Below are 26,812 nucleotides of genomic sequence, written 5' to 3' on the forward strand. Positions count from 1 at the left end.
CGTTTGTATAGTTAGTAGTGCTTTTAAAAAAGATTATTATTATTCTGCAAAAAATATATGTCTTTTCCTGAACTAGGGAGGTAGATAGCCAGATAGATAGTCAGGTCGCAAAACCTGCTTGTAGCAAAATCTGGCTCACAGATTTTGCATGCGGGAACCCCAGCATCCACCCACAGCACCACATGGGCCCGGAATTACCAGTGGGCATATTTCAAGAGACAGACACACAGATATTTCCACCTCATATGGGTCTCCATCTTACAGAAGAGTTAGAGGAAGGAAGAAGGCCCTTAAGGAGAGAGTTCAGCCAGGAAAATGGGAGTGCACTGGCCTTGCATGTGGGAAGCCCAAGGTCAGGTTCCTGGCACCACACGGTCCCCAGCACACCGCCAAGACTGACAACAAAAATATTACTGGAGATAGCCCAAAACCCAAAATAATAATAATCGTTTACCATTTATAAATAAATGGTAGGGCCTTTACCCTGTGCTCAGTCTTTAAGAGACTTAACAGTTGATTAATAGTAGTTAATCTGATATTCTTCCAGATTTGACAATGAAAGACTGCAGTGCAGAAGATGCTACTTATTAAAAAAAACAGTTCTCTTTTTAAAGACTATCACATGAACGCTGGACTTTTCAGATATGTATATTATCTGGAATGTCATGTCAGAAATAAAATACTTGAAAGTTTTAAAATATGAAACATAAGGTAATATGCTATAATATTTACTAAAATGAAATTATCTTATAAAATTATTTTAATTAGGTGCTGGAGTACAGCAGGTAGAGTGCTTGGTTCCACCTAGCTTTGATCCCCAGCACACCATAGGGTCCCCTGAGCCCCTCTCGGGCTGTTCCCTGAGCTCAGAGCCAAGATTAAGCCCAGAGCACTTCTGGGTACAGCCCAAAACACAAAGGGGGAAAAAAAATAACTAGCAATTAGAAGCACATCCAGAATATTTTCTTTAGTGTATTCAGACTACTGTCGGTATCTTGGACATTTCATTGCTACCTTAATACTATAACTATAAGGGGAAATTTTAGACAGGGGCGGGGTACAGGGTCAGAGTGCAGGTCTTGCATGCATGAGGCCGATCTTTGGTCCCTGGCATCGCAAAAAGGAAAAAAAAGAATAAAACTGTATCTTAATAGCTAGTTCAGTACTTTGCAAGTGAAGCTTTTGCCCTCCGTTAGTTTGATGACGTCAGTGAGGCCGAGCAATAGGCGCTACTTAAATCTCTCCTCTGAAGTTGCTAATTCCTTGTCTGTTTTTTGCTGATGTGCCCCCTGTTCATTGACTGTCACTTCACATCCACTCCTGTTTGCAGTTCTTGGCTTTAGGAAATTGCATGCAGAATAAGACGTGGAAGACAATTAAGAATGCATGCAGATCAGCTATAAATGAGCAATGTGAAGAGAGCAGGAATAAGATGTGTAACAATAGAACCTGATTGAGTTGGAAACTTTTTATAGCTAATTTTGTCATTTATTTCTAAATTTAATTAGCCCATCTTCTTTTTAACTCTAGTCATCTCAACTTAACAATCCCCAGTTTGTATGGGTGGTACCAGCTTTGCGTCAGCTCCATGAAATCACTCGCTCATTCATAAAACAGACCTATCAAAAGCAAGACAAGGTAAGAGTGTCATGTCTGGTCATTATGCAATTACTGCAAAACCTTTTATAATGTAGTGGGAATGTAATAACAGTGTAATAGGAATAAAATCACTCAGTTTTATAGTCACTGTTACATCTCATAGGTGTTAATGCGATTTATTTCTATTTTTCAAATCATCCTAAGCTTAAATATCTTTCTGCTTTCATGTCTATGGAACTTTCCTCCTGATATATCCCTGGCCTGTTTTCTTATTTCCTTAAGTTACCCATTTTAAAAGCACAAATGATATTTTAGAAACTTGGCGGGGGGAAATACGTGTTTCCTTGGGACAGAGTTAGAACAGTGATAAGGCATCTCCTTGCATGCACCTGGCCCAGGTTTGATCCATACCACATATGGTCCCCCGAGACCCAGCAGGAGTGACCCCTGAGTGCTCTGGCAGTAGCATATATTATTTTCAATATACACAAGGATAAAATCTTTTGAAAGACTTTTTTTCAATAAAATTGTCCGTGTATCTTGTAGAAGGCAGAGTTTTGACAGAGAGGTTGATTCCCTGGTAAATGGCTATCTTGGGTTGGTTTTATTTACTTCTCTATAGAAACTCCTTAGTAAAGATCTGTTTGCAGGACTGACAAAAGGCTAACAGAGAAGCTTGTATTAAACTGACCAACACCCTGCAGATTCTCACACCGTTTTTCTTCTTACTGTTCTTGCCAAGAGCATTATTCAAGACTTGAAGAAAAACTTTGAAATAGTGAAACTGGTGACTGGCAGCTTGATCGCCTGTCACCGGCTTGCGGCTGCCGTGGCTGGGCCTGGAGGCCTCACTGGTTCGACGCTGGTGGATGGCCGGTACACGTACCGGGAGGTATCTGGCATTGTGCTTCTGTCCATTCATTCACAGCCACTGGGTGGCCTTGTGGCGCTGTGACCTGTGAATCTAATGCTTGCTGTGTGTGGCCCTGACGAGGTAGCATGAGATGTCTCTGAAAAGATGAAACAGTTTGATGTGTTGATTAGAGTCATTTCAAAATGAAACTTTAGAAAACTGTCGTTTTTCGAGTAAGTTAGCCACCGTGACAAAGTAAATGTCTCTGAACCAAACTAATTGTCAGTTCTACGGGCTTTTTCCTCTAAAACTTGATTTATTGTAATGTTTCTTAAAACTAGAAAATTCTCTTTAACTCACCAGTTATGAGTCTATTATATTTTACTTCAAGATTGCTGAAATATTTTATTTGAATCTAAAGTCAGCCAAATTTGTAATTCTAAAGTTGTTTTTGCTACATTGTACATCCGCTTGTAAACAGATTCCTCACAGTAGTTTTACCCTAAAAGAATTTGGGAAAACCATTTTGTTAATTTTAAGGTTTTATTAAAACTCTGTTTTTAAATAATTAATTTCTGGAGTTAACTAATGAGCTTTACTTCTTTTTGCAGTATTTAGAGGCCCATCTAAAATTTCTGGCATTTTTCTTGCAAGAAGCTACTCTCTATCTTGGCTGGAATCGTGCCAAGGAAATCTGGGAATGTCTTGTGACTGGTCAGGATGTCTGTGAATTAGATAGAGAGGTAAGGATATGGTATTGTAGATACAGAGAAATGGCACTCAGTTTCTTTGTGTATGTACATATTAGTTGACATTTTACATATTATTTGACTCTTAAACACTTAATTTACTAAAATTTGTTAATGCTAATATGGACTAACAATTGAAGGACAGGGGGAAAAAATGTGTGTGGGGGTGACTGTGTAAAAAGGACCAATATGTGAGCTATTTGGTAATTTTGTGCCATTCTGAGTAAAATACCACATTCTGCAAAGTCAGTGCAGCTAGAGAATTCTAGGTATATCTTTCAGTTTGTTTTTCCTGCTGTAGAACAAATTTTGAGTTGTCAGCAGAAAACTTTGAATTTCAGTAAAGAAGAATGAATGCCTCGACACAATTTAAGCAGCTGGAAATAGATTAAACCAGAAGCAGGATCTCTGCTTTGAGGTTCAGTTACAGAGAAGCCTTGCTCTGATCTCAGTCCAGAGACCACTTGAAATGCCCTCATCAGAGGCAAGAGGCACGAACTACATCCCAGCCCGGCTCTGCTACCACCAGTCGGGCTTATTACAAATGTCAGCAGGACAGTCCAGATGGAAAATGTAGTGAAGAATGTGAGGATGTATTTTCCGCATCTGCGGGAAGATTGATGGACACTGCTTTGTTTAATTCCAGAGCTCCACGCATTTCAGTTTGGGGAGTTTCTTCGGCAATGCAATTTTTGAAGAATCAACAGTAATTTCTGCATTTGATTGAAGTGGAGTTGGTTATAGGTTAATGTTTGCCTTTCCCCACAGATGTGTTTTGAATGGTTTACCAAAGGGCAACATGATCTCGAGAGTGATGTGCAGCAGCAGCTTTTCAAGGAGAAAATTCTTAAATTGGAGTCATATGAAATCACTATGAATGGTAGGAACAAAATTTAAATGTCTGTTTTGGTTCTTTTTTTTGGAAGGTGGGGTGGGGATGGGGTTGGGACCACAACTGGCGATGCTCAAGGCTTACTCCTGGCTCTGCACTCAGAAATTATCCCTTGGTGGTGCTCAGGAATAAAACTCACTTTTTTTTTTTAATTTTATTTTATTAAATCACCGTGTGGAAGATTACAATGCTTTCAGGCTTAGGTCTCAGTTATACAATGCTGAAACAACCATCCCTTCACCGTGCCCATATACCACCACCAAAAAAAAAAAAAAAAACCCACACAGTACACCTCCCATCCCGCCCCCCCACCCCCTACCTTGTAACTGATAAGTTTCATTTTACATTCTGTTTACTTTGGTTACATTCAATATTTCAACACAAACCTCACTATTGTTGTTAGGAGTACCCCACTAGATTCAGACCTACTGTGAAGACAAATAAGGTCGCGCGGCCGCACGGTTTTGAATTTCTGTACTTTAACAAGAAGTCCAGGGAGATTTCTTCCAGATATTAGATAATTGCAGGCTTGAAAACCCAATCTGTGGTCGTCTTAATATGGCGGCCACCGCGCCCTTTATCCCCGGAGAGAAAGAGGCGAGAGAGAGAAATACCTTTCCCCTCCTGGGCGGGCACGGGGCCGAGGCTTAGTTCTCAGGCTGGAGACATTCTGCGAGGAGTTGCCCACGCCGAAAGAGGTTTTGCTGGGTCTGGATTCACGCTTGTGCAGCTGCGGAGAGGCCGCACATGCACACGGCCCCCGGGATCACATCTCGGCGGTGGGAGGGGCCGGTGCCTCCCACCTTCCCAAGAGCACCCTCGTGTCCTTTTGCTGCAGTTTTTGTCGTAAATCCCATCTGTGGAAAACTCACTTCTTAAAAGTGGTTTTTGGTATACTCAGAATCATTCTCTCGACCCGGAACATTTTCAGCACCCCAGAATTCCTCATTGCCCTCTTTTCCCAATTTCTTATGTTTTCTGTCTTCATGGATTAGCCTAATCCAGATTTCATACAAATTGAATTAAATGAGCCATAAATAAGCAGAGGTTCTGCTACTGGTTTCTTTTATTCCACGTCGATAGAATCAGGGTGTGGCCTTTCATGCCTGGCAGTTTGCATTATGCTAAGGCATAGTATCTTACGGTTCACCCGAGGCACAGCACTTACCAAGGCTTCCTTCCGTTTTGTGGCTAGGCGTCCCACTGTAGGGCTTGGTCTCATTGTCTGAGCTGACAAACACCTTCTGACTGTCAGCTATGCTCTGTAAACACTCCTGGGAACGTTTTTTGGTTTTGACAAAGGTTTCAATCCTCAGGGATTGAATTCCAATCCAAGAGTGGAATTGCTGTATCATATATGTTCTCTGTAGAAATGTCTATTCATGTCTTTTATTTGTTTTTTAATTGTTGAATTGTCAGAATTCTCTATTATTTTTTGTACTGGGTCCTTATCAAGCATACAGTTTGCAGGTGTTTTTTTCTGTCATTGGCTTTTCACTGTCTTGAGAGTCCTTTGAAGCACAAGTTTGTTGGGTTTTTGGGTTTTGGCTTTTTTTTTTTTTAATTTATTAGTGAATCACCGTGGGGTACTGTTACAGACTTACAAACTTTTGTGCTTGCGCTTTAGTCATAGAATGATCAACTACCTATCCCTCCACCAGTGTCCATTTTCCACCACCAATGGTCCCAGCATCCCTCCCACCACCCCTACCCCATCCCCTCCACCCCACCCCGCCTCTGTGGCAGGGCATTCCCTTTTGTTCTGTCTCTTCTTTGGGGTTTAATACCTCTGGTTTGCAGCAGAGGTATTAAGCGGCCATTATGTTCGATCTATAGTCTATTTTCAGCCCGCATCTCCCATCCCAAGCGGGTTCTCTTAGCACCCGTTACTTGGTGGTCCCTTCTCTATCTGAGATGCATTTCTGGAATATAAAGTAACAGAATGGGAGACTAACACCCAAGAACAATAGAGTTAAGTACCAGGAGGATTGCTCCACAGCTTAGAAGTTTGTCGTTTTGATAAAGTCCAATTAGCAGTTTTCTTTTGTGGTAGTTGTGCTTTGGGCTCAAGCACCAAGACCTTGAATTAATCTTTGTTTTATGTTGAGGATTAATAGTCTTAGCTCTTGAAATACTGCAAGTCTTTTTGTTGATTATTTGTTACTTAGAATGTATGAGTTTGTCATCTTAAATTTCAGGTTTTAACTTATTCAAGACATTTTTTGAAAATGTGAACCTCTGTGATCATCGATTGAAAAGACAAGGAGCTCAGTTGGTAAGTACATTATTCTAAAATCTCAGGGAAATTTTGGATAATGTAGTAAAACTTTGTATTCAGCAGAAAATGCATTGTGATTGAAAAAAAACTTTTTTCTTTTTTCTTTTTTTTTTTTTAAAGAATGGGCACCTGGGGGGTGGGGGGAGAATGGGCACCTACTTGGGGCAGGCGGTTTTACTCAGCAGAGCACTTGTCTTACGTGTGTGAAGCCCTGGGTTCCTTCCTCGGCAGCATAAATTTAAAAGAACAAACCAGAACAGCAGAATGAGCCTCTCCTTGCCTGACAGCTCTGTGCTGCCTGTGCGAGGAGCATCTCCGCAGGGGCCGGGGCTGCACAGAGCCCTCCAGGCGGTCTGGCCTCCAGTGCTTCACTCGGACGCGAATGTCAGTTCAGAGCGTGCATCTGAGCCTCCAGCTTCCAGACTCAGCAGTTCCCGTGTGCCTAGAAAAGTGGCAGCCTTCATTCCAGAGTCACAGTCGGAGGCCTTGGGGAAGGGGACTGATAGCTGACTGTGAGACAGGAGAATGAGGTTCTGCAGGATGTCTGCCGGTGGTGTATATGTTTACTCAGATACCTTTTAAAGCGAAAGATGAAGGGGCGGTGCCTGAGTACTTGTACAGGTACACGCAAGGTTAGGTGCTTGATCCTCAGCACCCCATGTGTTCCCCTGAACACAACCAAGTTTATGAACGAAAAGAAAGGCGGGCCAGAAAGTTAATACAGAGCTTAAGGCAGCTGCCGTGTGGGCCCCAGTTTGGTCCCAGGCACCACATATGGTCCCCTGAGCACTGCCAGGTCCCTGAATACAGAGCCAGGAGTAAGCCCTGAGCATGTCAGGGGTGACCTGAAAACCAAAATAACAATATAATAAATAATAATAATTATTATTATTATAAATTTTTTAATAAAGATAAAATGTAGCACTTTCTCTTTCTTCAAGAAAGGCTTCATTCAAGACCTGGTGAACTGGGTAGTGAGAACATTTCTGGGCTCATTCATCCCTGAGTCCTGCCATTTCTAATAGGTCTTTGGGGAGACTGGGTTGAGTTCGGAGCATCAGGAACTGCTTCTGGCTTGGGTCCACTTTCTCTCAAGAAAAGCTCTGGAGCTTAGTGCCCGTCTCAGTAGCTTCCGCATCAGAGGCTGGGCACGAGTCCAAACCCTCTCTGTGTGTCCTGGTTCCTGTTCCCACCATCCAGGGCCCCATTGCCTGGTTGTTGGTTAAAGTGCCTTATTTGTACAATAGTTTCTTAATTTTTATAGCTTGGTTTTTGCGGCCCTAATTAATGTTGAACTGCCTTAGGGCATAATGGCCTTTAACTGTGGGATTGTTCATTTGATCTTGGTAGACTTTATGATTTAATTTTTTTAAGTCAGATAGTTTTATTGAGGACGGAGGAGATGGCTCTGAGGGCTGGAGTGCCTGCTGTGCACGCAGGAGCCCAGATCTGGCCCCTCAGGTCTCAGCATCACGAGATGCTTGCCTTGCATGCAAGGCATGTCAAGCTACACACAGGTAGCTTGCCAGGCTCTGCCGCGCGGGGTCGATACTCTCGGTAGCTTGCCGGGCTCTCTGAGAGGGGCGGAGGAATCGAACTCGGGTCGGCCGTGTGAAAGGCCTAACCACTCTGCTATCGCTCCAGCCCATACCAAACAGTTAAGTCAAACAATTAATCAGCCAATCAAACAATTGAGTCAACTTCTTACCAATACTTCCAGCTATTTGGGTAAACACAGTAAGAGATAAAGATCCCAAACTTAGTTCTCTGGACTCTTAATTCTCTGAGAGCAAGCAAGGCTTTTACTATAAATCCCAGACCAAATCCTCAGGCCAGTTCAGCTTGTCCTTCCCCATGGGGGTCCTGTCTCTTAAGTCATAACAGCTTTTGCATCAAAACCATGCATTTATGCTTTCTGAACTGTCCCATTTCGATCCTGAGGTAGCTTCACCACTCGCCCCAGGTCCATTCCAGTTCCACAACGGGAATCTTCCTTTTTGGGGTGTTAGGAACTACACTGTCCAAAGCCTGGGTCAAGTAATTTTGACAGATACCCGGGAGTAGATATATTTCAGAGTCAGTCAATTCCCAAATATTAGAAGCATAGCATTAACGGTCTTTCTGTGTTTAACCAAAGAACGTTGCCCTGTAGTAAAACATAAAGTCTATAGGGGAAATAGAAAAGCAGGTACAAATACACAGCACTCAAAATATAAAGCACTACAAATACAAAATCCAGAATTACCAGAAAGTTGGGCGTCTAAGTAATCAAGACTGACTTGGGAACTGAGATGATGAGAGGTAAAACACAAAGGAAGGGTTAAAGATAAACTTTAACTAAATTAGGGATGCTAGCAAGAGTAAGCTTCTCTGGGAGGAGGAAAAGGGGGCGATTCACGGATGAAGCCTAAAACACTTAGGGTTAATATCCAACAGTATATAACTTTTTTTTCTTTCTCTGGTTTTAATTTTTATTATTTACTTATTTTTTCTGCTTTTTTGGGACACACCGGCAATGCTCGGGTTACTCCTGGCTCTGCAGTCAGGAATTACTCCTGGCAGTGCGGGGGGTACCATATGGGAATCAAACCCACTTGCAAGGCAAACGCCCTACCCACAGTACTGTCACTCCGGTCGGTCTGCATATAACTTCCAAAACAAAAAATGTATGTGGTTCAGAAAACACTACTTCACATTGTGGCATTTTACCTTTCTGATTTTTTTTTTAGTTTCTATTTAATTGATACAATATTGCATTACATAAGCCAGATGGAGAATGACAAACACTATGATTTTACTCAACTGTGCTGTTTACTTTAAAACATTTTGATTTTTAAGGCCAACTAATTTCTTTTCTTTTGAACAGTACGTTGAGAAGCTGGAATTGATAGGAATGGATTTCATTTGGAAAATAGCCATGGAGTCCCCTGATGAAGAAATTGCTAATGAAGCTATTCAGTTAATCATAAACTATAGTTACATTAATCTGAATCCTAGATTGAAAAAGGTGGGTGTATTAAGAAAAGAGATACACAGTAAAGTGGGAAGTCATGTATTTTCATTTATTGTGAAGTTCACATGTTCCAAAATTCTGTATTTTGATGTTTGTTCTTACTATGAGCCCAGCTGAATGCCAGACTGATTTTTAATTCCCTCTTGTAGGATTCTGTATCATTACATAAGAAATTCATTGCTGATTGCTACACAAGACTAGAAGTGAGTATGAGTAGCACATTTTAACCTATTTTGGAATAGTCTTCTCCCTTTGACAACGATACAATCCGAGGTCGGGTCTAACGTTGCTGTTAGTGATGGGACTTGCTGAAAAACTTGTACAGACTATAGCAGAGGGAGCAGACGCCTGCAGGGGGCGCCCTCGAGCCCACTTCCTTTGTGAAACCCCGCCCCTTGCGCCCTGCTCTTCCCTGCTGGCCGAAGCCCCTCGGGGTCTGAATAGTCCAGTCGTAACTGGGTCATCTACACGACCCACATTTCTCATGGGGTCTTTTTCTCCACTTGGGGTGGGGGGTGGGGCGGGAAGGGGGAACGGGTGAGCACTAGCGCCTTCATACACACACTCGACCTTTCCCATCCTCTCTCATGTTCCGTCTAGTTGGTGTCATAAGTGCTTCGTTGGGCCACAGACGGGAACACGCTCGTGGTCGTGCTGGTGGTCTTTCTCCAGCAGAGGCAGTTCTGGTCTGGATGTCTCACGGGCGTTCCCAGGCCTGAGCTCCAGCGTGATGCTTAAGGCTTGTTTGGATTAATTTGTGCTTAACTTTAGTATATAGTAACAAGTCTTCCAAAAGCGTAAAATGCCTCCAGCCCCCAAATATCACTTGTGTTGGGCCTTCTGGTGATGAGTGTGTGCCAGGATCTGTATAGGAGTCTCCAGCTCTGTCATCAGAATCACTGAAAGGAATTAGCATATGTGGAGGAAAGGGAAGAACTCAAGGAGGGGAAGGAGAGAACAGGAAGTAATGGGTGAATCAGGCATCGGGGCTTCAGCCGTACTGGTGATGTGGGCGAGTGCTGGAGCCGTCTATCCAAGACAGACTCAGCAGCACTGAAAGCAGGAGAGCTAAGCTGCAGCCACTGGGACTTTGTACTGTGCCTGTCGAGGTGACAGGTGGGGTGGGGATGGGAGGGAGTATGGGAACACTGGCAGAGGGAAGCTGACGCTGGTGGTGGGGTTGATGTTGAAACACATGCCTAAAACTCAGCTATCGATAACTTTATAAATCACAGTTCTTTGATTAAAAGGGGGAAAGGAATTAACATATGTGGAAATGTTGTTCTCGGTGGTTGGCGGTTTTGCCTCCTAGGGAGCATTTGAGCCTATCTGGAGACTTCTCTTGGTTGCCACAGGTAGAGGTTCCACAACCACCTCATTGTAGGTGTGTGATGGGCAAAACTGAGGACAGTGCCTAGGACAGCCTTCTACACATGTCACCCAGATGCCGCTGGACACGACTGAGAACCCCTGACCCTAATTGATTTTTTTGTAGGCAGCCAGTTCAGCACTTGGTGGCCCCACGTTAACACATGCCGTGACCAGAGCAACCAAGATGCTCACGGCAACGGCCATGCCCACCGTAGCGACTTCCGTGCAGTCTCCGTACAGGTGAGTGGTCACGCTTGTCCCCCCACATGCTCACACAGCACTTAAGAGCGAGGTTAAAAATGATTGGCAGCTTGTCATTATGTTACCTAACCTACAGTTACAAGTTGTTTTAATAATTGGTGGTGCTGGTCCAGGGATTAAGATGCTTTTCCTGCATGCAGGCTGCCTGGGTCAGTCCCCACCACCACTTAGGGTCCCTCAGGCACCGCCAGGGGCAGCCGAGGAGACCCCGGAGGTCCCCCGCCCCGCAGAGCCACATCCTTGGGCCTCACACCAAACTGCTGGCCAGATTGCCAGGAGGAGCCCTGGGCCTTCACAGGCCTCTTCTTTCTCGTACCATGCAGATCGCATGATGATTGGTTTCCTCACTCCCCTCATCTTACTTTCTCTCCTGGCAAAGCACGTGTGCCCTGTCATGCAGCCACAAATCCTTATCTGTTGGAGATCTACACAGGCGTTATCCTCCAAGTAATCCTCTGCCCCACTCCTCCTCCTGACAGAGACATCTCTTTAGTTTGAGTCACGTTATTGTACTCTCTCTTTTTTGGTGTGGTTTGGGGCGGTCCACACCTGGCAGTACTCAGGGGTTACTCCTGGCTCTGCACTCAGGGATCACTCCTGGCGGGGGACCTGGGATGCAGGGGTCGAAGTCAGGTTGGCTGTAAGGCAAGCGTCCTGCTCGCTGTTCAGAAATCTCTGTCTGATCTGTACACTTTTTATTAACTTTAAAAGAAAATTTCAGTGACCATAATGATACCAGTTTCTAGGGGAGGAATTACTTTGTTTTTACAATACTGTATGTAAACTAGTTCATTACAGAGCGTATAATTAATGTAGGTCATTCAATATGCAGTGGTTAAAGCACTTAAATATTTTCTAAAGATTTTTCATCTGAATTTCAAATTTTGTTTCCTTCCCCTAGACTGAAAGAATTTAGAACTCTGTTAAACATTATTTAACAGAACTGTTAAAAAGATGTATAACTGAACTTTTTTTTTTTTCTTTTTGGGTCACACCTGGCGGTGCACAGGGGTTACTCCTGGAATTACCCCTGGCCGTGCTCAGGGGACCATATGGATGCTGGGATTCGAACCCGGGTCGGCCGCGTGCAAGGCAAACGCCCTACCCGCTGTGCTATCTCTCCAGCCCACTGAACTATTTTTTTAAGAAAAGTAAAATTTGTAAAGTTCTGGAGCTAGAGAGATAGGAGAGTGGGTAAGTGCTGGCCTGAGCACAGCTGATCCCGCGTCATCACTCAGCATTGAGGCCCACCAGGAGTGGCCTGGAGCACGCAGCCAGGAGTGAGTCCTACACCTCCGGGCAGAAACCCCCAGAACCTTCCCACCAAAAAAATGAAGTGAAATTTCCAATACCCCTAATCAGCTTACTAGACTAATTGTTAGAGAATAGTAGAACCTCATTTCAGTTTTTGAAATCCACGTATTTAAGTCACTAGGCTTCTGGAATAGCAAATGCTTAAGCCAAGAGCACTTGGCTTTTCCTTTGTCAGTGTTTACACGTGTAGTATCCTCTATTTTGGTGAAGTTCCAGGCGGTAACTATCAGCTGTTGAATGCTTGGGTCCTGTCATTTCAAATAACGGTAAGAGCCAGTAGGTCTGAACAAAGGGATCTCAGCTGACTTTCTCATTCCAGTGCTGTCTCCGACTCCAGACAGACATTGGTTTAAGTACTCTGAAATCCTTGGGAATAGCAGAATCTTACAACGTACATTGTCGGGTTTGAAAATGTTTACTCAAAGTGGATTAAGACTATCCATCCCATCCTCCTCATCCTTAGGCCAATTGAAACACAGAGTTGGTGTGCTGACTGGTTTGCATTTGTCTTCTCATTCCCGGGGGATTCAGAACTTTGTCACATTCCATCCATTACAGAATTACATGACACATTTACTTTGTAAGATTATGAGATCAAACTCACTGATTGTTCTCTCTTGATAACTGACAGCCAAATCTGCCTGGGGTCTGAGGTTCTTTATTTATGGAACAGTTGTTTTAAAAAGAGAAAAATAAGAAGAAAGCACGGGGTAGGGAAAGAAATGGGAGAGGCCAACTTCCTCTCCCTCGGCCCAGCTGTGCCCCGCAGCTGTGCCCGGGTGTACCACCTCCCCAGGGCGAAAGGGAAGTTCGTCTTTAGAGCTTCGCCTTTGAGCAGTGAATGCTAACTGGTTTAACAGTGAGACATTTGAACAGACAGTTTGGTGTAATAGACACCTGAGCTCGAGTCAGCAGCTCACTTTAACCCTGTTAAAAGTGATTTTTCTTCAATCCTTAGATCCACTAAGCTTGTAATCATCGAGAGATTGCTGCTGCTGGCAGAACGCTATGTGATCACTATCGAGGTAAGCCTCTTCCGGAACTGCTCCAGCTCCCTAACGAGCTCACTGTGCCAGCCAGGGGCGCAGTCTGGCAGTGTCGCTGTGTGACCATGTGCCTCTGACTTGTCTGACGTGTTCTTTTCAAGGATTTTTACTCTGTTCCACGAACTATTCTACCTCACGGTGCCTCGTTTCATGGACATCTTTTAACTCTAAATGTTACTTACGAGTCTACCAAAGATACTTTCACTGTCGAGGTAGGTTTCCGTCAACCCTGTGACATGTTTGCGTTATCTTTCTAAGTACACTGCTGATGGCGGTAGCAGCAGGAATGGCTATTCTAGAAGCTACTTGGTTGTAAAATTTTAAAAGATAATGGCAAATTTTGAATGAAGTGAATGGAAATTGATGGAGCATAAGCAGTTAAGTAAATATGCAGCATGTGGTGGTGAATGTTACAAAAATAAAATAAGGATGACGTGGGTGAATTGGTAGAGGGGGTGGGTGTGAGGTATGGTTTCAGATAAAGGAGGGTGAGGCCAGAGCAATAGTACCACAGGTCTGGTGTTCGCCTTGCACACAGCTGACCCAAGTTTGATCTTTGGCATCTCATATGGTTCCCTGAGCAACACCAGGAGTGATTCCTGAGCATAGAGCCTTGAGCTCTGCCAGATGTGGCCCACAATCGAAAAATTTGAAAAAAAAATAAAGGTAGACAGGAAAAGGCTCACTCAGAAAGTGACATTTGTGCAGAGACAGAGGAAGGCGTTTCTGTGGATCGTCACTCCGGGCAGTAGACACAGGGTTAAGGTGGGGGATGGGCCTACTGGGTGACAGCCAAGGTTGCTGGTGTGACCGGGGCAGCAGGAAGGACCAGAATAGAAGGCACGACCATGGAGGAGGACTTGAGGTTTGCTGCCGGGTGTGGTGGCAGAGCATCGGGTTGGGGTGACACTTCACTTAGAGCCAGAAGGAAGTCCCACCAGGCAGGGATTCTTGTCTCTGGACTCTCTGCCATGTCGAGAACTTCTGGAAGAGTCCCAGGACATAGTACATGCGATACTTGCTGGCGGTTGTCTGGGTGAGCGTGTCAGCTGTTTCCTGTATCTCCTAGGCCCACAGTAACGAGACCATCGGGAGTGTCCGGTGGAAGATCGCCAAGCAGCTGTACTCCCCCGTGGACAACATACAGATATTCACCAATGACAGTCTGGTAGGTCTGCGCCAGACCTGGGCCCCTCTTGCACCTGCTAATCATCCTTTCCCCGGTAACGGAGAAATCGCTGTTTGCAGCTGACGGTGAACAAAGATCAGAAGCTTCTCCACCAGCTGGGCTTTTCTGATGAGCAAGTGCTGACAGTGAAGACGTCGGGCAGCGGGACCCCGTCCGGGAGCTCGGCAGACTCCTCCACCAGCTCCAGCTCCAGCAGCAGCGGGGTCTTCAGCTCCTCCTACGCCATGGAGCAGGTACGGCCGGCCAGGTCCAGCTGCAGCGCCGTCTTGCTCTCAGCCCCTGTGCATTTTCCCAATTTTTCTCAAACTCGGACTCTCAGAACTCTGGTCGCTGGGTAGTACCAGGCTCCAGTTGCGAGGCGGAAAAAAGTCATCGACTTTTCCATCTCCTGGGTCACGCCCTCTGCAGCCAAACATGCTGTTGTTTCTGCCATCGGGACGGTGGGAAGTCCTCGCCCAGTCCCCCCCGTGTTTCTCTGCCCTCTCCTTCCCAAGTCACAAAGCGCCGTGACAGCCTTGTCTTCGCGGTCCTCTCCTGACCCCTTCTGGAGAGTCAGTCAGGGTTTTCCCAGGGTGATCTCTCCCCTCCGCCTCACCGCCGCGGAGCTGCTGTGGGGATCCCCGCCCTGGCAGCACTGTGCGTGCGCCCGCCTGCTTGCCTCTCCGCCTCTCGCGCTGCTCCGGGCTCCACCAGGGCTGCCCTGGGCTCAGTCCTTTGGCCTCGTTCCTGTCAGTGCTCAGGCCCTTCAGAATCTCACCCAGTTCAAAGTGTTGTCAAACGCACATTGATAATTCCCCAAATTTTAATCCTTTTTTTTTGGGGGGGGTTGTTTTTGGGCCACACCTTTCCCAAATTTTATCTTTAGTTTCAAGTCCAGATATATAGATCCAGCTACTAGTTCAACATTAACTGTGAAACAGGCGCCAAAATCCGAAGCAGACGTGGCCCCACCACCTCACAATTTTCCTCAGCTTCAGAGTCTTCCAGATCCTCCTGCTGCATCCTTGGAAGCGTCTTTCTCCCCCGCCCATCCTGACCCATCAGCAAATGCCTGGCTTCCCTTTGAGTCCGCCGAGACTCTCGACAAGTCTCGCTTCTCTGCCCCTGAAGGCCCTGCTGCAGCCCAGTGACCACCGCCCCCGGGAATGTCTCGGTTGGGCCCACCCTGGGCTCTCTGCATCCCCTGTCCCCAGCGCCAGCAGCCGGGGGTCCCTCCAGAGCAGGCAGTTGGCGTGGCTTGCCCCGTGCTCCCACCTCAGTCCGAGCCGAGGCTCTGCTGGCAACTCCCCTCCCTGCGGTCAGCCCCTCGGCCCCTCCTCCCACCACTCAGCTGCCTCCCGAGCGGGGGCCTGTGCCTGTGCTCTGCCCTGAGCCCCCGGCGTTTTTGCCTCACGTCAGGCTGGTTTCCATCACCTTCAGCTTATATGCAAAGTGTTGCCTTGTGGGTGAGCATTTGTCGGCAAGCCTGTGTAAACAAGGCTTTCCTACCCCACGCGTCTTCTTTTCCTTTCCTCCTTTACTTTTCCCTCACGTGATCTGTTTTTAATGTGGTTCAGCGTCTTCCCTCCTTGGTAAACTAGGAGCCTGTGAGAGCAGACTGCTGTGCCCGGTACCTGAAACGGTACCTAGAGCAGAGCGGAGGTCCCGTCGCTGTTTGTTGAGTGGGTTGAGGGAGCCCCTGAGCAGTGTGTCCTGAACACTCTCTGGGTCAGGAACTCGGTTTGACACCACAGGTACGGGACCGCACAGACTGTTCTGCTCTTGGGCTGAGGGTGATAATGCTTCACCTCCGGGACCCTGAGTCCAGGCCCCAGCACTGCGTGCCCCCACCAGCACCTCGGGGTAGCCCCGGTACCTCCGAGTGCAGCTGGTCCTGGACAGCACTGACTCACTGGGCCTGCGCCCCAAACCACCAGCTCTGCGGATACCTGGAGTAGTCACCTGCCCTCTTAGTTCCACTGGGAGTGTCTCTTGGGAGAAAGAAAGTAATATTTTAAAGTAATAGAAAGTCACCAAGAAAGTAAAATAGTACCAAAGCTCATATTTAAATGGTGGAGAATTTTTTTTTCTGGATATGTTTTTAATTATTTCAAAATGTAAGATTTTTATGTACATTTTTTTAAATTGAATCACTGTGAGATTCACAATCACAAGGTTGTCCGAGTTCCAGTCGTCTAATGTTCCGATACCCATCCCTTCATCCGTGTGCTTTTTCCACCACCAGTGTCCCCGGTTTTAAGAAACTCTGCTTATATATAGCAAGAATTAAAAAAAGAAGTACCACTCCAGCAGGATTATGATAGTTAAGTAACAGCAGAAGCAATATGCATAATTTAACTATTTTTAACCATCTCATGTTTATCCTGAATATGTTGAGAACCGTCCCGTTTGGAGCGCCACTTGGCAGAGGGCTGTGGCACTGCCCGCAGCTCTGCGGGGCTAGTGTGGTTGCTGCCTCTTGCTACAAAATGAGAAGATTTTCTTCTGACATTGTACTTCTGGTTTACTCAGGAGAAATCCCTCCCCGGCGTGGTGATGGCGCTCGTGTGCAATGTCTTTGACATGCTTTACCAGCTGGCCAACCTCGAAGAGCCCAGGTAAGGGAATGGGGGACGAAGCTTGACACAACACTGACTGCTCCAGCCAAGGGGCTGCGGCCCCCTTGGCGTGAGGCGTGTCTTACTTTACGCCCCGTGGCTCTTTGTTCCCGACGCGGCGGCTTATGTGAGACCGTTTCCACCTTGCACCATTTCAGGATAACGCTGCGAGTCCGGAAGCTGTTGCTCTTGATACCCACCGACCCGGCCATCCAGGAGGCCCTGGATCAGCTTGACTCGCTGGGGAGGAAGGTAGGTGTGCCCGGGGCCAAGCTCATGGGATGGGCCTGGAATCCCACGGAGGCCACCTCATAGCCTCCTGCCCATAAGTGTTTCTTCTGAAAAGCACTTTTTCTATAAACGGAAATCAGAATCTTCTATGGTCTTTCTAAGTCTCTGGGTATTCATCAGTAGAAGCAGATTTTAAGCTGGAATCGCATTTAATAGCGTTCCCTGTATAGTTCAGCGGTAGAAAATTCAGCTCGAAGAGTTTCAGTGTCCTGGCCAGAATCGGGCTCTGGTTCTGCCTCCCTGTCATGGTACCTGTCCTTGATTTTTTTTGTTTTTTGGTTTTTGTTTTTAATGGGTTTTGGTCCACACCTGGCCCCAATGCTCAGGCTCTTGGCTCTGCCCTCAGGAATTACTCGTGTTGGTGCCTGTGGAAGACAATATGGGGATCAGACCTGGGTCTGCTGCATGCAAGGCAAACGCCCTACCCGCTCCAGCCCCAGTCATGATCCTTTCTGAATGTGATGGTTGCATTTGTTGGAGTTGCTTCCGTGTAGGAATGACCATTGAGTTTTTGTCAGTTGCTCTGTAAAGTTCATTTTGTGTAATTCTTGGAATGTTGTTCCGTAAGAATTTTATGTATATTGGAGCCAGAGAGATAGTTCCTGGGTTCATGCACTTTCCTTGCATGCAGTGAATCCTGGATCCATCTCCACGTCTCATAGGGTCCCCCAAGCTCCGCAGGGGAGGCTTCTCCACACACACACACCACACCCCACCAAACTCCCCGGAGCGATAGCACAGCGGGTAGGGTGTTAGCCTTGCACACGGCCAATCCGGGTTCAATTCTTCCACCCCTCTCGGAGAGCCCGGCAAGCTACCAAAAGTATCCCGCCTGCACGGCAGAGCCTGGCAAGCTACCAAGGGCGTATTCAATATGCCAAAAACAGTAACAAGTCTCACCATGGAGACTTTACTGGTGCCCGCCTGAGCAAATCAATGAACAACAGGATGACAGTGCTACAGTGCAACAGTATATTTATATAGTTTTATGTTTTCAGAGTAAATTAAAATGAAATTGTTAAAACTAATAAGTTTTCTTACTATTTCAGTGATTAAAGTTAAGATCAGCTCATAAACTCGTCAAATGTAACTTATGTGTTAAAAGATTATGGTAGTAGACTATATCACTAGTACTAGTTTTAAAAATTCTCAACTATGCTTTCTCAGTCCTTAGTATTTTTTATATAGTATTTGGAAGTAGAGACTTGTAGAACAAAAATTATGATGTCCTTGAATTGAGTGTTGCTTAGAGTACACATTCTCGAAAGGATTCTTGGAGGATTAGAAAGCTCTCCTTCTCTTCTCTCGGTGGGTCATGGAGTTTGAGGTTTCGTTAATAATTTCCACATCAGGGGCCAGAGCGATAGCACAGCGGGAAGGGCGTTTGCCTTGCACGCAGCCGACCCAGGATTGATGCCCAGCATCCCATATGGTCCCCGAAGCACTGCCAGGAGTAATTCCTGAATTTGGAGCCAGGTGCACCCGTGAGCATCTCTGGGTGTGACCCCAAAGCAGAAATAAATAAAATTTTTAAAAAACAGATAAAATAATTTCACTATTATGGTCTTACGTGGTTAATTACAGGAAATTTCATTAGGGTGGCTTCAAGAGGAAAAGTAGGATATGTAGGGATTATTGTCTCTGTTTGCTTTTAAAACATGCATTCTTTCCTCCACTCTGACGCTCAGAAAACGTTGCTGTCTGACGCGAGTTCTCAGTCCTCCAAGTCCCCCTCCCTGGCCTCCAAGCAGCAGCACCAGCCCAGCGCTAGTTCCATCCTGGAGAGTCTCTTCCGCTCCTTCGCGCCGGGCATGTCCACCTTCAGAGTGCTCTACAACCTCGAGGTGAGCCCGCCTGCGCCCGCCCGGCTCTCAGGTCAGGCGGCAGAGACCCACCAGCAGCCGTATGTTGTCACGATGTTGTCTGTTACAGATTAGGCTTTTTTTTTTTAAGTGAAAAGAGTAGCTTATTATTGAAAACTTCGATTTTGACTCTTTTGTAAAGATTTTTTTAGTTCACGCCTCTGTATATTTCCTTGCTGCGGGGTAGCCTCTAGAGCAGAAGGCCGGGGCTGGGGAAGCTCAGCGCCAGTGCCCTGCCCGGAGGGCCCCAGTGCAAGCAAGCCGAAAACAAAAATAAAACCCTGTATCTCATATTGTGTCTCCTGAAATTTTGACAAGCTTCGACATTGCTGTTAATCCACAGACTGTTTGTCAGATGCATCACAACTTCTTAAAGCTAGTTTAATTAGTTGGTATTAATAATTTTTTCTGAAGGTTTTTGTCAGGCAACATTCACGTTATTTCAAGGGGAGAAAAAAATATATACTATTGGAAAACTTTGAGCAAAAGGTCCTGGATTCAGTGCTGGACATAATTGTGCTTGTGTGTTTCCAAGGTTCTGAGCTCCAAACTCATGCCAACGGCTGATGATGACATGGCAAGAAACTGTGCGAAGTCCTTCTGTGAGAACTTCCTCAAAGCGGGAGGCTTGAGGTTAGTTTGCATGTAATGCTTGCGTTCCGTGTCTGGTATTTTAGTACGTGAAGAGCTGAGACAGCCCCGTCTTTACCCCCGTGGGGAGGACCCTGCATCAGCTGGAGTGACGTGACCGTGAGTTTGATAGTGATCCAGAGTGGCAGGGCATTAGTGCAGGGGACTCTGAGATTAGCTAGAGAGCGACCAGCCTCAGAGCATCATTGTAAAATATGTGGTGGGATTCAGAAGTGCTTTGTCTTGGGCATAACCTGTCCTGGGCGTGAGGCTCAAGCCGAGGGTACAGGAGAAAAACACAAGAGTCAGGCTGAGGGATTTCCTTGGCACCTTGTCAGTCGTGAAAAGACGGTTTCTTGGCCTGGGGTTGCCTCAGATGACTGGTTTCGGTGGAGGTGGGTGAGAACGGAAGAGGCTGGAGGCAGGAGGACCACGGGGAGTGGACAGCAGTCGGGGAGAGATGACCGCTTTCACACACAAGGCAGTTGCAGCAGGCGTTGTGGCTGACCGCAGCCCTGACAACGTCTCTGTAACTGACACAAATGCCCTGTGGTTTCTGGCCGGGAACCTGAGTAGATGCTGGACCTTGAGTCGTTCGAGAGCAGACGCGGAAGGAGGTAGAGGGGATTCGGGGAAATGAGTCTGGTTGCGTCATGAGGCGCCCGTGAGTCACACGCTGAGTGTGCGCCTTGGAGAGAAGGGGGGCGTGGCCCCGTCGGGCGGGGTGCAGCGTCCGTGTGTAAGTGTAGGCCCTGGGTCATGAGAGCTGGCCGAGGGGGAGGGGTGGGGGCAAGGAGGGAAGAGCCAAGGGGGCAGACATTTGTTTTTGGGTTCTGACTTTTCCTCTCAGTCTTGTGAAAAGCAAGGTTCTCTTTGTAGACTGGCTGAAAGGGGCCGAGAGGATGGAAAGAGTAAAGGTGAGGGCCAGAGAGAGAGGGCAGCTGGAGTCCTCGGCCCCACATACGGCTCCCCAAGCCCCGTGAGCAATGATCACTGAGCAGAGTCCCAAGTAAGCCATGAGCATCGTGGGGGGTGGCCCAAACACCGGATAAATGAATGAATCATACACAGGGCTTAAATGGGGCTCATGCCCTGCAGCAAGGGGACCTTTGCTCTGTTGGAAAGAAGCAGGCATGCCGCTGGGCCCGTGAGGAAGGAAGAAAGAGCTTCATGTTTGCCAGGGCTTGTTGGAGGAATCCCAGCTTCAGGATTCCTGGGTCGAGACCGTGAGGAGCCGGAGAAATCAGGGAGATGGCTTGACAGGAAGGAATGGGATGCAAGGCCGAAGCCTTGTCTGAGCATGTGGGAGCCCCAGAACACTCGGTTTTGTTCTTGGCTCAACAGCGTGGAGGGATTCTTCATAAAACCTCCTTCCACATGACTCAGCTAACTACGCCGGGTAGTAATAAAGAGATTTTACTTCTGGCTTCTTGTTGTGTGTCAGCTAACTTATACGTCAAGGGAGACCGCTCACTGGACTGGGGTGCAGTGGCCCCAGCACTGCTGGGTGTGGCCCCCAAACAAACAGTTCTGTGCCAGGCATTGCTCTGAGCCCTGGAAGCAGCGGGGGAATCTATGGGCCTTCAGCTGAGCCCTCAGGGAGTGTAGGGCGGGAGACCGCCAGGAAGTTGAGGAAAGAGAGTCTGTGCGTCTGTGCTGAGGGTCGTCTCCAAGGGGGGTGGAGAGGTGTGGTGGTCGGCCCACTCGGACAGGGCCTCCCACGGGTGGCCTTTCACAAAGCCCTGCGGGAGGGGGATGTTGCGAGACCGGGGACACTGGGAGGAAAGTGTCCTGAGGCCCCAAGTAGAGCGGTGAGGAAGCCTTTGTGCTAAGACAGTTTGCTGTGGATACGGGTGACCAGTGGTGCTGGGCATAACAATTTTAAATCTGTTTTTTGATTGTAAAAGTTTTATGAGGCCCAGGCCGTTGTTGAACTTACTAGCCCAGCTCCTGAAAACTCTTCAGACTCTCTTCAGCATCTTCTTGGCTAATAGGGTCTCTGACTTCCGGTGGCCCGTGAAGGCTGTAGGTGTCAAAGGGAAACCAGCCGTGGTTCATTGATGTCTGTCGGGGTTGTCAGAAGTTGGGGACCTTTGAAACGGTGGATCACTGGCAGAAAAATCTGTGGAAGAAGTTGGAATCTGTAGCGTCTTGTTTTCTCTCCTCCGCAGCTTGGTAGTGAACGTCATGCAGAGGGACTCCATCCCCTCGGAAGTCGACTACGAGACGCGGCAGGGCGTGTACTCCATCTGTCTGCAGCTCGCCCGGTAGGTGGGCGCCCCCTGCGCCTCGCCGGCTCTGCTGCACTCGCTTGCCACCTAAATAGTGTGCAGTGACCCTGAGTAAACTGTTGTTGTTGTTTTCTTTTCTTCTCCAGATTCTTACTTGTGGGACAGACCATGCCCACGTTACTGGATGAAGACCTCACCAAAGACGGCATCGAAGCCCTTTCCTCCCGCCCCTTCCGGAACGTCAGCCGGCAGTCGAGCCGGCAGATGTCACTGTGCGGCACCCCCGAGAAGTCCTCCTACCGGCAGCTGTCGGTGTCCGACAGGTCCTCCATCCGAGTGGAGGAGATCATCCCGGCTGCCCGAGTGGCCATCCAGGTGCGGGGCCGGCGGCACAGGCGGGTGTGAGGGCCGAAGTGGTAGAGTGTGGTAGAATGTGCATGTCTTGCACATTCACAGGGTTCTGGGTTTGAGCCCAAGTATTGTGTGGCCCCCAGCACTGCTGGGTGCAGCCCTGGTGTCCCCTGAGCACCACTGAGTGTGCCCTTCAACCCCCACCAAACAATTACTGACCGGAGTATTGCCAGTGGGTATCGTGGATGGCTGTGTGCGGGCCTCTGAAGAACAGACGGGACTCGCAGTGGTGTCCAGACCCACTGGCTGCGGAAGGATGAGGACTTGAAGAAAGGAGTTTTTCAAGTAAAGGGGAAGTGTGAACCAAGTTAGACAGAAACCCGAGCTTGAGCTTCTCAGGGGGGCACCTTATAACTCACATAGGCCAGCGGGTGGTTTGTAAAAATGTGTAGGGAGTAAAAAAATTGGTGACAGGGAATTAGCAGTTAGAGCTTAGGGCTGGAGAGAGAGTTCAACAGACTGAGCACAAAGCATGCAGACCTAAGTTCAAGCACCCAGCACGAAAAGCAACATCAAAATTTTAGTTAGAGGGACCAGAGAGATAGTACAGTGGGTGGGGCACTTGCCTTGCACGTGGTCGACCTGGTTTCAATCCCCAGCATCCCATATTGTCCCCAAGCCTGCCAGGAGTAGATCCAGAAGTAGCCCCTGAGCATTGGGGCCAGCTGTGGCACACAAACAAAAAGAGTAGTCTGGAGTTTTTTTGTTTGGTTGGGTTTTTTGGGTTTTTCTGGCTGTATTTTTGTTTGTTTGAGCTTTTTGGGCCACACCTGGCAATGCTCAGGGCTTGATCCTGTCTCTGCACTCAAGGTTTACTCCTGACGGGGCATTGGGAGCCATATGTGGTCCTGTGGATTGAACTCTGGTCAGCTTTGTGCAAGAGAAGCGCCCTGTCCACTGTCCTCTCTCCATCCCTTGTAGTCCCTGTTATAGGAGTATCAGACGATATGGGGAGAAGGTCTGTGAACAGTACAGAAGTATGAAAGAGTCTCTGAATGATCTTGGAGGGGAGAGAGTATCACAAAACCGAGACCAAGAAGGAGGCTCTCGAAGTCCATGGAATGTGTTCAGGCTGTTTCTCCTAATATTCTTTCCCTGCTTCTCTAGACAATGGAAGTAAGTGATTTCACTGCCACCGTGGCTTGTTTCATGAGATTGTCATGGGCTGCAGCTGCTGGACGACTAGACCTTGTTGGGAGTAGCCAACCAATTAAAGAAAGCAATTCTCTGTTTCCTGCTGGGATTCGAAACAGACTTAGCAGTTCAGGTACTGATTCAAAGGGAGAGTAATTAAAAATCGGGGCAAGACATAGCTCTTAAGGATCTCTTGTAGCAGGACTAAGTTATAAAGACTCTTCCTTTCAGATTCGACTATAAACTCATCAAGTTCTATGCTTAAGATTTGTTCACGTTGGGGCCAGAGCGATAGTACAGCTGGTAGGGTACATGCAGCTGACCCGGGCTCAATCCCCAGCATCCCCTATGGTAGTTCTTGAGCATCTGGGTGTGGCCCAAATCCCCCACCCCCACCACTCCCAAAAATGTGTGCACCTTGTTTTGTGTCATTTAAGAAGAAAGCCGTTTGCGACTGGAGAGATAGTATGGGGGTAGGGCACGTGCCTTGACGCGGCCGTCCCGTATGGTCCCCCGAGGCTCACCAGGAGGAAGCCCCGAGCACCGCCGGGTGCAGCCCCAGGCCCTCAGAAGTGGGAGGAGGCGGGCTGGGAAGTCAGCGGGGCTGGTGGGCCGTGCCTGAACCCTGCTTGCCCGCTTTCAGGGAGCACCTGCAGCTCGGGGAGCGAAGGCGACCCGGTGGCGCTGCACGCGGGCATCTGCGTGCGCCAGCAGTCCGTGTCCACCAAAGACTCGCTGATCGCGGGGGAGGCGCTGTCCCTGCTCGTCACCTGCCTCCAGCTCCGGAGCCAGCAGCTCGGTATGCCGGGGGCCTGCCGGGGGGCCTCCCCGGGGTCCTGGGGGGCGTCACGGGCAGCTCCTCAGATTGGGTGTGTTCATAGAGGTGGCAGTAAGAAAAGTGGGCAGGAGTCCTGGCGGGCCCTCGAGAGTCATGAGATTCTGAGCACGTGCTGTTGGCCGCCGTTCCAGTCCAGGCTCCCACTGGGCTGGGCCTCCCCGGGCGCGTCCTCTCCAGCAGGGGATTCGGACAGCCCAGACTGGCTTGTGCACCAGTTCCAGAATGAGAGTTCCGTGTCCGCTCCTGAACTGATGATCACTGCTCTGAAAACTAAAGCTCAGACTTGCCCGTCCCAGTGCCTCAGTCACGCTCTGGACCTCAGCACCCCCAGGCTCTGCCCCCCTCGTTTCTCCTCTGCGTGCTTTTGCTGAGTCAGCTCTTCACAGCCTTCAGTTCACGTGTGTGCTGTTACAACACCTCGACCTGCATCTGTGACCTGCCCCCCCCCCCCTGCCCATCACACTCCTCTGCTTGTGTATGAAATCGACACCCCAAGCTCTCCAGAACGTTGCACTGCTGATCTGGTCCACACCACCCAAGATTGCCCCGGCTTATGTCATGGCAGCTTCAAGCAGCTGCTCTGGCCAAAGCCGTGGCCTTCTTACTCGGTTTCACCCCGACCTGCGCCTCCTTGGGTGCTTAGATTCCGCCCTCTGTGCCTTTGTCACCGTCCGTGCCCCCCAGTCTGCCACCACTTCTCCTGGGGAGTACAGCAGGACGCCCCGGCTGATCTCCTGCCCCTGCCCCTGCAGTCTGCCCGCCTCCCAGTGGCCAGAGGGGACCTTCTGAACTGCAAGTCAGGTCCTGTCCTCCCCTGTTGAAAACGACTGTGGCTTTTCAGCTCTCGCTGTGGCAAAGCCAGACCTTTCCAGGCTCCCAGACACACACCCCCCACTGGCCGGCAGCGGCCCCTCCTCCTGCGGCCCCCACACTGCAGTCATGTCCTGCCTCCGCCCTTGAGACGGCTGCTCCTCCTGGGATGGTCACAAGCTGCCTCTTGCTCTTGGCTAGGATCTCTGCTTCGCATCACCTTCTGAGCAGATGTTTTCTGACCTCCTCTTAAAATAAATCACAGCCCTCCCCTCTCCGCAGCACTGTCTGCCCACCCCCCACCCCCCGTCGCCAGCTGCAGTATCTCAGGGGTGCTGTCGCCCTTCCTCCTTGCCCCCCGCCCCAGTGAGGTGGTGTCTGCTTTGTTCCTGCTGAGTTTCCTCTGCCCCACCCCTACCAGCATGCAGTGGGCCCTGCAGAAACACGTGCTCAAAACCGAGTCTTAGCAGCTCCCTTTCCAGATTGTGCCGACCATCAGAGGGCCCCGTTCTTCCCAGTTACTGTGGATTCAGACTGCCTCTAACATAGGGCTGGTGTTCGTCCCACGTTTCTTTGGGAACCCAAACAAATCATACGATACAAACATTTGAAAATTTGGGGCATTTAGATAGGGATTCAGTACTTGAGCAGGAATGCTTTCTAGGGGTAATTATATGACAGGTGTCATGTGAACAGTTTTTGAACACATACCGTACTCTTCACATGATCTTCTATAATTTAGTGTGCAGCTATTTTTAAACCAGGATGGAAAAACTTAACAACTTCCCTTTATGCTTTATTATTGTCCATAAGGTTTATTTTAAGGCACATGTTGTAGCTTACAAAGCCTGGTAGGTTGTCAAGGCAAGATTTATTTCTTCTGGTATATGAGAGGCAGGCACTAGAATGTCAGATACAGAGATTACCGAGACATTGTCCGGCTCCCGAGCACCTTAGACCCCAAGGAGCTCCCAGACTGTGGGCAGCTGTCCCGGTGTTGGGGTTGCTCTAAACCATGGCCGAGGCTAGATATACTTACGCTATAGTCAAGCTTAAGAAATGACTCACAACTTTTGAAATTTGAATATTATTTTTCCTAACTGCAATTCTTCTTATTGTTAGCATCTTTCTATAGCTTGCCCTGCGTGGCCGACTTCATCATCGATATTCTGCTTGGCTCGCCCAGTGCTGAGGTAAGGAATGTTGATGTTTCCCTTGAACCACCTGTGGTCCTGCTCCATCCTGGGCTCTCGGGATACCTGTGCAGGAGGAGTGGCAGGTAGTCGCCTCAGGGGCCTGACAGAGGGGCCAGACCACTTTGAAAACCAAGTGACCACTGAACCATCTGCCTATTTTCCCTATGCCTTTTCTGTTGTCCACCACCAGGTTAGAGACCAGTACTGCCATTCAGGCTTGTTTGTGACAAACAAGTATTCAAAGTTT

At 48.1% G+C, this 26,812-nt stretch overlaps 1 protein-coding gene across 3 annotated transcripts in view; it reads left to right on the forward strand.

The window, feature by feature from the left end:
- Positions 1–26,812, forward strand: part of USP24 (ubiquitin specific peptidase 24) — a 132,965-nt gene that overhangs the window by 62,026 nt on the left and 44,127 nt on the right. For all 3 annotated transcript variants that reach the window (XM_055140935.1, XM_055140933.1, XM_055140934.1), the window contains exons 17-37: positions 1,531–1,638; positions 2,342–2,491; positions 3,064–3,195; positions 3,970–4,081; positions 6,292–6,368; positions 9,238–9,378; positions 9,534–9,587; positions 10,880–10,995; positions 13,289–13,355; positions 13,478–13,588; positions 14,446–14,544; positions 14,625–14,798; positions 17,077–17,162; positions 17,321–17,414; positions 19,142–19,297; positions 19,851–19,948; positions 22,117–22,212; positions 22,323–22,551; positions 23,695–23,854; positions 24,365–24,520; positions 26,492–26,562. In XM_055140935.1, coding sequence (XP_054996910.1) covers positions 1,531–1,638; positions 2,342–2,491; positions 3,064–3,195; positions 3,970–4,081; positions 6,292–6,368; positions 9,238–9,378; positions 9,534–9,587; positions 10,880–10,995; positions 13,289–13,355; positions 13,478–13,588; positions 14,446–14,544; positions 14,625–14,798; positions 17,077–17,162; positions 17,321–17,414; positions 19,142–19,297; positions 19,851–19,948; positions 22,117–22,212; positions 22,323–22,551; positions 23,695–23,854; positions 24,365–24,520; positions 26,492–26,562 — 2,487 coding nt within the window. The remainder of the gene's footprint in view (positions 1–1,530; positions 1,639–2,341; positions 2,492–3,063; positions 3,196–3,969; positions 4,082–6,291; positions 6,369–9,237; positions 9,379–9,533; positions 9,588–10,879; positions 10,996–13,288; positions 13,356–13,477; positions 13,589–14,445; positions 14,545–14,624; positions 14,799–17,076; positions 17,163–17,320; positions 17,415–19,141; positions 19,298–19,850; positions 19,949–22,116; positions 22,213–22,322; positions 22,552–23,694; positions 23,855–24,364; positions 24,521–26,491; positions 26,563–26,812) is intronic.

This window comes from Sorex araneus, chromosome 5 (genome assembly GCF_027595985.1).
Source record: "Sorex araneus isolate mSorAra2 chromosome 5, mSorAra2.pri, whole genome shotgun sequence".
NCBI classification, from domain to species: domain Eukaryota; kingdom Metazoa; phylum Chordata; class Mammalia; order Eulipotyphla; family Soricidae; genus Sorex; species Sorex araneus.